General features: G+C 30.2%; 1 protein-coding gene across 1 annotated transcript in view; it reads right to left on the bottom strand.

Annotated features, from left to right (window-relative positions):
- LOC108689870 (glutamate-gated chloride channel) overlaps nt 1-11,627 on the bottom strand; it is a gene marked incomplete at its 5' end in the record, with an annotated part of 315,742 nt that overhangs the window by 236,294 nt on the left and 67,821 nt on the right. The window contains 3 exons of the mRNA XM_018196823.1: nt 10,875-11,015; nt 11,149-11,231; nt 11,425-11,627. Coding sequence (XP_018052312.1) covers nt 10,875-11,015; nt 11,149-11,231; nt 11,425-11,627 — 427 coding nt within the window. The remainder of the gene's footprint in view (nt 1-10,874; nt 11,016-11,148; nt 11,232-11,424) is intronic.

Below are 11,627 nucleotides of genomic sequence, written 5' to 3'. Positions count from 1 at the left end.
GTGTGTGTGTGTGTGTGTGTGTGTGTGTGTGTGTGTGTGTGTGTGTGTGTGTGTGTGTGTGTGTGTGTGTGTGTGCGGTGGAACTAGAAGGGAATCGTTCACTATGAGCTGTTATCGTCCAAAAAACAATTAATTCCGAACTCTACTGTGAACAACTGCAGATTACTGAAATTACAACTGAGATTACAACAAGCAATTGAGAGGAAGCGGTCAGAATTAATCAATAGAAGAGGTGTCGTCTTCCATCACGACAACGCTCGATCACACACATCTTTGATGACTCGACAAAAATTGTGAGAGCTTGGCTGGGAAGTTTTAATGCATCCACCGTATAGTCCTGACATAGCACCCTCAGACTATCATTTGTTTAGGTCTCTACAGAATTCTTTTAATGCTGTAAAGCTAGCTTCAAAAGAGGCCTCTGAAAATCACTTGAAGCAGTTTTTCGATCAGAAATCACAGAAGTTCTATCGCGGAATGGCTATGCCCCAAAAATGGCAAAATATTATAGAAAATATTATAGAAAATAATGGAGCATATTTGGTTTAAATAAATTGATTTTAATACTCTAAGAAAAACACTTTAATTTTAATAAAAAATCGCCACGAACTTTTTCCCATACCCAATATGAGAAGATGCGCTGTAGAAAAAGCATGTAAATTAGAAAAATACATAATGTATCAAATGTATAAACACAATTTTATAAAAATTGAATATATTTACTGTCTCTCGCACTTCTCATTCTGTTGGAACGTAATAGTTTATAGCGTAAGATGTTCTCAAGAGTAATGTATTCTGATACAGTAGAAGCATTCTGCTCTATGTAATAAGAACAATCCACAGAGCAACAGAAGTAATATGTCTTATGTATCATAAGTCTCTTTTTTTAAATAGTGATCCCCATCACAAATTTTCAGAAGCTTCGCATTCCACTGAATCGTCAGCATATGTATTGAGCCAACTGATTGAATCAGTAATGTCGATATTATAATGTTTTTAACATTAAAGATGAAGATGTGCGCCTAACGAATTCTTTGCAATTAGGATAATTTAGATACCGGTGGTGTACGTCTGTATGGAAATATTATTCGTTATAACATTATTTTGAAAAACTAAAACTATATTTATAAAGATACATAAATTCTATATTGAATATACTGCCTATACTCATTTTTTTAAAAGAGAATGAGAATAGACAGACTTTATTGTCGCTAGCGCTGATCCCTTAGATATAAAAAAAGATTCGATATCGTCAAAGTGCATTCTTATATATGTGTCATTGCATAGTTTAATGTAGGCTTGTAGCAATAGTCCATAAGTCTCTAATTAGTGCTCACCATTCACAATTTCCAGCAACATATCCAAGTTATCATTGAAAATTATTATTTTCACATCAAAAAGTTATTTCAATTTCATTTCTATGTGTGTGCGATTTTACTTTAATATAGATATCAGTTACATTTTATGATATCATAGTAATATATGTTGCACAACGTCTATATGTGGATGAGCTTATGTTCCATCAGTATGTTCCATCATGAATCGTACAATGATATGCAGGAAGATTTAAATTTACATAATCAAACTTCAAATCACGCAGTTTGATATATTTATATATCTTATTCTTGGTAAGCACATTTCGAAATCCAAGTTCTTTACACTGTGACTCAAATGCACCATCGAAGAGCAATATTGTTTATCCATTTCACACAGAGTAACATAAACATATAATTTTTGTTTAACATTTAAAATATAATATCCTCATAGACGTTTTTTGACTGCGGCGATAACTATTCACTGATGTATTAGAGTTCTCTTTCGTTCATGCATTTTTAATTTTTAATTTTCTTTTTTTATTTTTTATTTGTTTATTTTTTTCTTTCAGACGGTGTATTCAATGTAAAATTTTACTTATCTTTACAAATATTCGAGTTAATTTTCAATGTAATTGCTATCAAGCCTACATTAAACTATACAATGACACATATATAAGAATGCACTTTGACGATATCGAATCTTTTTTTATATCTAAGGGATCAGCGCTAGCGACAATAAAGTCTGTCTATTCTCATTCTCTTTTAAAAAAATGAGTATAGGCAGTATATTCAATATAGAATTTATGTATCTTTATAAATATAGTTTTAGTTTTTCAAAATAATGTTATAACGAATAATATTTCCATACAGACGTACACCATCGGTATCTAAATTATCCTAATTGCAAAGAATTCGTTAGGCGCATATCTTCATCTTTAATGTTAAAAACATTATAATAGCCTTTTAAAGATATAAAAGACAACATTATTGGTCAACTGATCCCTTAGATAAAAATAAATACTTTATTTCTTTGAACGTTTGCAAGGTCTATGTTTATTGCCACAATATCAAATTATTTCTTAATAACAATCATTTATTGTTATATAATAGAATTATATTAAATTAATTAAATTGTCGTAATATGGTTCTGTCTCATTATTGTAATCAATAAACTTTCTACTGATACAATGTAAAATTAGATATATCGTTTTTAAATATATTTCATATATTTAATACAATTATACATTATTAATTTAGTCCTTATTCTCTTCATTTTTTGTTTTATGTGTATCTTATGAAATTTAATTATCTTAATTACAAGAAATGTTAATTTTATTCTTGTTGGCTCATACGAACGTATGTATGAACATATGTATGAGCGTACAAATGTATATATAATGTATGTACGTATGTACACATGTACGTACATACATACGTTCATACATACGTTCGGTGATGTACGTTTATGATGATACTGATGAAACATACAGCTAAGCTCACATAGACGTTGTGAAACATATATTACTACGATATCATAAAATGTAATTATAATATCTATATTAAAGTAAAATCGCACATAGAGATTAAATTGAAATAACTCTTGATGCGAAAATAGTAATTTTCAATGATAACTTGGATATCTGGAAATGATGAGCATTGACTGGCGACATTACTGATTCAGTTGGCTCAATACATACGCTGACGATTCAGAGGAATGCGAAGCTTCTGAAAATTTGTGATGGGAATCATTATTTAAAAAAAGAGACTTATGATACATAAGTCATATTACTTCAGTTGCTCTGGATTGTTCCTATTACATAGAGCAGATTGCTTCTATTGTATCAGAATACACTATTCTTGAGAACGTCTCACTCTCTTTATTATTACGTTCCAATAGGATGAGGAGTGCGAGAGACAGTAAGTTTATTCAATTTTTATAAAATTTTGTTTATACATTTTATACATTTTATGTTTTTTTTCTAATTCTAATTATTTTTTTTCTAATTCTAACTAACTCTATTTTTCTAATTCATTTACATGCTTTTTCTACAGCGCATCTTCTCATACATCTTCGAAACTTCGCTACATACCTCATATCTTGATGAAGAAATACGCATTAACATTGACAGTGTATAAGTTCCTGAATATCGGGATCGTCGTGGGACCTACGTCTCATATAGAAATTGCGATCTGCAACAATCGAGGCAACCACATAATCCTGCCTCATGCTGCGTGGAAAGCGTTTATTGAGTAATCTAGCGATTAATGCGATCAACTGTCCCATCATCATTATCATCACTGATTCAAGATCTGAATGTAGAACTTGTTAAAGTATGTGATATGAAAAACGTAAAATTGTCATTGTATGATATTTGTACATGAAACTAACAATCTTCTTATTTGAGTTCGAGCAATATGTCGAACATGTACTATAAACTAAGTCAATGTACGCATGGTTAGTGAAAAATTTAAATATTTTGTATCATTTTTAAGACAAAATAGTATTACTAATAAACGCGATGCTGCAAACACTTTGCACAAAATTTATGATAAAACTTCTATTATAGAATGTGAACTAGTAATCTATGATTTAAATTATATTGTACATGTTGCATTAAATATTAGATAAATAAATCTATGTTGAAAAATATATTCCTTTGAAAATTTATTTTTTCCCTAATCTCTTCATCATTCCTTTTTCATATCTTTGTGATATTAAATTACTTAATAAGAAAATGCGTTCGGCTGATCAACTTATACATTGAAATATTATTAAGATTGTGCTTGTATCATTCTATTGTAAAATCACATTATACAAGTCGTAAAATAAATACACTTTAATAAGATCGCAGATCTTAGAGAACACGTTTTAACAATTTGTGACTACTATACGCCAAAATTGTATTAACAATAAATGTGATGCCTTGAGAGATTGCGTTTAATTTATGATGAAACTTGAATGGAGTGTGAATCAATAATGTACGCTTCAGATGAAATTGTATACACTGCATTACATTTAAAGTAAGAAATAAATTAATGTTTTGTAAAAAAAATGTATAACATGATACTTAAATATATTAGTGAATTTTTTAGATTATTTACAGTCGCCTTTTTTCCTGTCTCTATTCAGCGATTTAGAATTATATTAGGTGTAGTAAAAAGAAATCCATTATTTTTGCATGAAATTTAATGGAAAAATAATGGATTTCTTTTTACTACACCTAATATATGATAAGAAGGCGCGCAATTTTTCCTCAAATAAGTTAATCAAATTATTAAAATAATATGTTAGCTGTACGATAAGTATTCATGTAGTACAATAAGTATTCGATAGCTACTCAATAATAGTTTATAATGATAATTATAATTGATAATTAGGAATGCTCAGCTATTTGTATTACATTATTAAAAATATTATTATAATTAGTTGCTAAATCAAAGTCATTGTTAAGACATATCATTAAAAAATTGTAAAACAAATACCATATTTATTTAATAAAATTGTAAGCAAGAAGAAAAGACAAGGGAAGAGTACAACGAAAGAAAAAGAGACAGCGCGAATAATATGGTAGGTATGGGATTGCAACGAGAGGAAGCGAGAGAACATGAGTAAGACGGCAAATAGGTATGGGACTACCACGGAAGGAAGAGCGAGAGCATGAGTAAGTATATGGCCGCAACGAGTTGAAGAGAGAGAACTCATCTTATAATGGGTGAAAGAGAGAAAATAACATGGTGGGTCTCCCTTCCACGGTTTCCTCGCCGAGTGTCATCGACCCCCTCTTTCTCCGTCCCCTCGCTTAGTGACATCAGATCTCTCTCGAACGCCATGTTAGCAACTTTCCCCCGTTCTCGGACCCGCACGCACGCACGCACGCACACCGCGTATACGCACTAATACGAATTGATCTAAAACCGGCCTAATATATCTACTAAAGTGGACGAACTGAGACACAAGAAAATTCACAACATGCTTCATTTTAAGATTAAAATGTTAATGCAACAATTTTGAAGAATAGGGCTAATTAAAACATAATTTAACGTAAAACAGAAGATTTAATACTCTTGACTATCTATTTTTTAATTGTAATAAATTTGTATCATTTTTTGTTTTATCACATACAATATTTTCTTAACATTTTCTGTAAAAACTTTTTAAAAAATGAAATTTTCCATAATAACAAGTCATCTGTAATAGATAGTTACAGAGAATAATTTTTATGAGAACATTACAGAAATGATAATTTTAAATATATATAATTAAATTAAAAAGTATCAACAAGAAAAAGATAATATGTCTATTTTATATAAAAGGAAAACGCTTGAGTTTCCAGTTTACAAAGAAAATTTAAAAAAATTTATAAGCTAAAGAAGTTATTGATACTGAATGTAAGCTACCTACACAACACAGGGAACTTATAAAATTTTTATTAGCTTCATTTATTAGCTTCATTTAAGCTTCAAAAACAACTCCTCAGTAACTTCTGTGTCCGCTTTTGAAAGTTCCTTGGGAATTTTATTTTGGTTCATAGGAAGCTCTCTTTAAATTTCTCAAGATCTTAATATAATGCACTCCTTAACGGAGAGCTTATTTAGTCGAATTTTATAGCTTCTTGGAAGCTCAGCAATATGAACTCTCTAGGAGTTCGTTTTGTCGAATTCTATAAGCTCCCCGAGATCTCATCAAAATGAATTTCCTGAGGCGTGATTACACGCCTACTGACATTTGTCGGTGTCATTGGGCAGCTCACTATATAAAATATGCGCAACGACTCATTACTGTCGATAGGCGTGCAAAACAGTTACGGAACGCGCCCCTGGGAATTTAATCGGAGTTTTGTACTGTGTAGTGTAATCTGATACGTTTCGACGAGAATTGTATCCTTCGAAATTTTATCAAAAAAAAGATGCTTCTGACGAAATGAATACAATTTCTAATGCAAAAGAAAATTTCTTGCATAACGACGAGAATAGCGGCAAAGTAGTTCTTATAAGACAGAATCCGATTATCGGTCCCTAAAAATGGTAGACTCATCTGTGCATTTCTGCCGCACATCTAGTGTAACAAGAGAGAAAAAGAGAATAAGTTCTTGCCAACAGAGATTATAAAGAAAATAAAAAACAAGAGATAAATAAAGCAATATATTATAGTATCACAATAAATACAAAATAGAAATTATATTATACAAGAGAGAAAAAACGCATAATGATTCTATAATGAACGGTAGTTAGTAAACCTAAGTCTTATTGGCGAATTGGTGAAGTTGGTCAACAGCCAATTTGTCAACGACCAAGACTACCGATTTTCTAAGACTAATCAAATTCGACTTTATTCCTTTTTATTAATCGAGCAAAATGACTCGCTGTACAATTAACAACTTGTTTGAAAAATCATAGTCAGTATTTAGATTAATAGGCTTTTCGTAATAAATTATTATCTACTTTTAAATCTTAAAATCGAAAGAAATCGACCATCAAATGTGAAAAGAATAATCAACTATGATTGATCAATTTCGTACGTTAAAACTTAAAGCGTAAGTAATGGCTTATTATAGAAAGCTCATACGACTGAAGATAATTAATAAAATTTCCGACTATCGACTCATTGCAGAATTAGTTTAAAAAGTATTGATTATATATAACAAAAAAATTAATGTATTGTAAATATAGAAAGTGGAATAGTAGAAATAGTATTTATGAAAAATAGTATTTATGTAAAATTATTATAATATAATAAGTCTCTATATTTATAGAATACATAACACTATACTATTGTGTAGTAAAATGTCCCATTTTATGATAGAAAAGTAATATAATACATTATCTTTCAAAGAATTATGAAAGACAATAGCAGTGAATAAAAAATATAGGAAAATCTGATTCGGATCCCAAAATATTTCTATGTAAGAGTAAAATGGTATACATTTTGTTATTAAATAGTTTTCAATATATTTTTATTACATATTTATATGTTTTTTTATATATTTCATTATTTCTAATACATAAAATATTAAAAAAGATCTAATCTCTTTCTTTATTTTACTGTATCCGTTTTAAACTGTGCATATGTGTTCGCGCTTGTATGATTATTGATTCTGTAATTTTTAGAGAATCTGACTTTAGTCCAATGAAAAGAGAGCTACAAGTATGCCAGACTTTGTTTTTGTTTTAGGAACATTAGTAGCTAAAGCAATAGTTGCGTTTAACAGAGAAAACTAATCACAGTTAGCGCTTAGTGATTCTTTAATATGATTGATTTCTACACTTAGATTCAGCGAAGAAATAAAGGCAAAAATTAATCATATAAGGAATTACTAAGCGCTAACTGATTAATTTTTCTGTTAAACGCAATCAAAAAGAAGTAGCGACGTATGGCGTGCGACGAAGCACTCATGCACATTATCAGGCGCGCGTATTCACTGACGTTAACCCGTCTAAAACAATTGGATTAGCATTATTCGGTAATAACTACTTCATTGTAGAAAAAAATGGCTCAGAACTTTTCGACTCAATTTTTATTCAGGAATAGCGCTATATAATTCGTGGATTTTAAGGGGAAACCTGGTGGTTTGGGAAATAAAAAAATCAATGATTCTTTGTGAATTTTTTTAATAAAAACGATTATGGCTATCAATTTTAGGTTTGGACTTATATTTGAATTTTGTACAATATGTATAAATTTTTATGAACCAAAATATGTTAAAATGTCCGAAAGGCAACAATGGTGGCAAACGTGTCCAAATGAGGTTTTGTTAAATTGCTGACATTGCGAGCTACAACTAGTTGTCTGAAAACAAAAAATCAAATTGACTTGTAATTAATGATGTTGAATGTATATGGTAAACCTAACCTAACAAAATAATAAAAAATCGCGATTGGTTAAAATTATTTCTTTATAAAAAGAATTTTTTTTTGACCGTTATTTTTTCCATTAAATTGTCAAAAAACTATTATTTCGAAAAATTAATTAATTTTTTTGGTGTATAGAGAAAATAATTGTAATTAATATATAAAAAGCGTAGATCAGTGCGTTGAACTGTTTTTTCTTTACAATGTCAGCAAATTTGAAAAAAACACGTTTCGAGAAAAATGTGTTTAAAGTTTTGAGTTAGAATGTTTTTTTAATACTTACAATAAATTTTTTTTATTTGGCGATTTCTGTAAAACAGTTCATCCTCTTCATGAAACTTCACGAAATATTTCTTTGTTCGAAGAAGTAACAGTTGTATGGCGCCTAATTTTTACCTATGCACCATTTTAGTAAATCATGAATAACTCCATTATTTTACGTATTTTTATAAATGATTTTGGCAACATATTTTCAAGACTATCAATTTTCCAAAAATGCAATAAAAAAAAATCGATTTTTTTTATCTTCCGAACCACTCGATCCTCTTTAAAAAACACCCTCTGTGTGTGTGTGTGTGTGTGTGTGTGTGTTTTGTGTGTGTTGTGTGTGTGTGTGTGTGTGTGTGTGTGTGTGTGTGTGTGTGTGTGTGTGTGTGTGTGTGTGTGTATGTGGGTTACGTATATTCAGAATGTTCCCGATTTACGAGATCACCTTTCATGAGCAAGTAGAGCGGATTGAATCGAGAATTCTTCATTATTTTGTAATTTTCGTAATACTGTAGGAAATATTAATTTCTATTAAAGATTACTAAATAAATACACGCGTGAACTACTAAATTCCCGATCATCGGTTGCGATCACTTGTCGTGAGGACTGCCTGGTAGGCGCGCGCTAAGCATATAACTTAAGCAGTGCGCCTTATAGCAGTTTCTACTCCCTGTACAACAAGCGACCAACATATACTTGGCGGTATACTGCGCGGATACATGATTACTTAGTGAACTTTAAAAATTAATATTTCCTAAGTATTGCAACAAAAATGATAAAAGATCTTTCGACTCAGTTAGTCCGCTCTATCTGCTCATGAAAGGTGATCCCATAGATCGAGAACACTTTATATCGGATGTTTCAGACCATTCTCTATTCTATTTAAAAATGAGAGAAGTAATTATTTTGAAAAATGTTTCAGATGAAAATTGTTGGAGATCAAGTAATGCATTACATGAGCATATGCGATTGACCTTGGGTGGCGTTGTGAAAGTGTGGAGGTCGATTTGAATTTTTAAAATGGGAATTCATATCTTTCTTTGCATTTCTTATAACTGACATCAACACATTTTCAAAACATTAATTAGAAATCCTTCTTAGTTGAGATCTTCTTAAGACTTCAAAATTTCAATACCGCTGGCATTAGTATTATCCAAGATGTACCGCGTGGAGATCGCGCGATAGAATTTACACTCTTTGGGGTGCTGGATTAAAGTAAATATATATGTGTATATACAATATAAAATGCATTCATTTTACTAAGTGTACTAAGTGTAACATTGCATTTGTTGTTCTTTGCATAGAACCTTTGCATAGAATAATTAAACCAAAAAGAAATTTGTGTGTGATAATACTCGAAATATACAGGGTGTGTTTTATTTTAATTAATGCACTTGAATTTCTCCGGTACTACATAGACAAGATCGAAATCCTATTTTTACGATATGGATATTTTATCGAGGGGATATATTTTGGGGAACAGATTACGATTCTGTAATTGGGTTCATGTAAAATGCGAAAGGATAACTTTTTTTTGAACGTGTTGTTTTCGGACGACGTAACTTTTATTAATGTGAAGACCATGTGAATCGATACAATTCACAATAATGACAAAGACATTCTTATTAGTAGAATACAATACTATACCAAAGGTATAATCAATGATGTAATGTTATGAATACATCGGTACTCATTTCTTCAATAATATCCTACAATGTGATTTACAACAAGTTTCTGGAACAAAAGTTGCCAGAACTATTAGAGAACATCGATTTTTTAACTTGACAAAAACTGTAATTTCAACATGTGGAGTGCCTGCATATTATGATGTGTATCAAATCATGTCACCATCATTTAGATATCGTATTATTCTCTGCATTCGTAAAGGATGATAATTCGAACATGCACAAACATTGGAAGCCCGTGTTTAGCGATTTGTTTGATTTTCTATCTTTGAGTCATAACGCGTTGAACGCTCGTAATGAGTATGGCTACAAATATAGGTGTTTGAAAAATTAGATTGCCACAAAAATAAAGTTCCTTCATTTGATGGTTCCAAGATGAAATCTTGTTAATTAAAATATCCCTCTCGACACATAATGTAAAAATCACATAATGTAAAAATAGAATTTCGATATCTTGCATAATTCCGGAGGAAAGTGTTCATTAAAATGGGTATATGATCAATATTATATGTATTTTGATTATATTAAGAAAATTACATTTTTACATAAAAATTATTGTTTTAATTAGCAAAATAAGTAATAAATAATATATGAAAAATAAAATTCTAATATTACAATGAATTATAGAAGCATGAAAAATGTTAAGTGCATTTAATATTATTTTTTTTATAATTCTCAAAAAAATTGTTTTAGATGCGCACACCTCATTTTTCCTCTAAATAAACTTAGAAAATATACAAGTGATTGTTTTGCTTACCTCGCCAGCTCACTTTAATTGGACATGTGATTGTTTGATTTTTAATGAGATACGCATTCAGTGCCGTCAGGCTTGGACTTTTTCGTAAAGTACCCTCATCATTTTTCCACACATATGTAATCGCTGTCTGCTCATATGATACTGAAAAATAAAATTAAGTTTTTATTAATTTAAGTTATAATTATGCATTAAAAGAACAGCAATATAAAAGGACAATTATGTTATTCATATTAACCGTTATTCTAATTATTTAACAGTTATTCTAATTACTCACTACTCTCGATTGCGAATGAACACAATGGGTCGTCGAAAGGGAAGATATTAAGTCTACCCTGGCAGGATAGAATAAGATGACGCCTGTAAAAGGATAATAATGCATTTAGAAGAATGTTTTTAGATAAATAAAAAAAATTAAAAATTTTTCCAATATTTCAAGTTATTTAAAAAATTTTATAAAAATATTCCTTAGAACATTCGCAATTACAAGGAAAGAAATGATCATAATAACAACATTTAATTTGCATAAAAGATATATTGATATTTCAAATACCGCATAAGATAGTTGACAGTGCCGTTACGATATATCCGCAAGGCAAAGTGAACAGGAATGATGGGATCTTTGAAATCGCCATGCATTATGAAATACGTATCCGGCAACCAGATGTTCTCGTAATGATGAATCGCATTTAAAAAGTCATATCTGGATCTGTTGCTATAACGCAATCGAGGATCGTACCACTGTTGCTGCAGTAG

This window comes from Atta colombica, unplaced genomic scaffold, assembly GCF_001594045.1.
Source record: "Atta colombica isolate Treedump-2 unplaced genomic scaffold, Acol1.0 scaffold28, whole genome shotgun sequence".
In the NCBI taxonomy this organism is placed as follows: Eukaryota; Metazoa; Arthropoda; class Insecta; order Hymenoptera; family Formicidae; genus Atta; species Atta colombica.
This window is presented reverse-complemented; position numbering and strand designations above follow the sequence as displayed.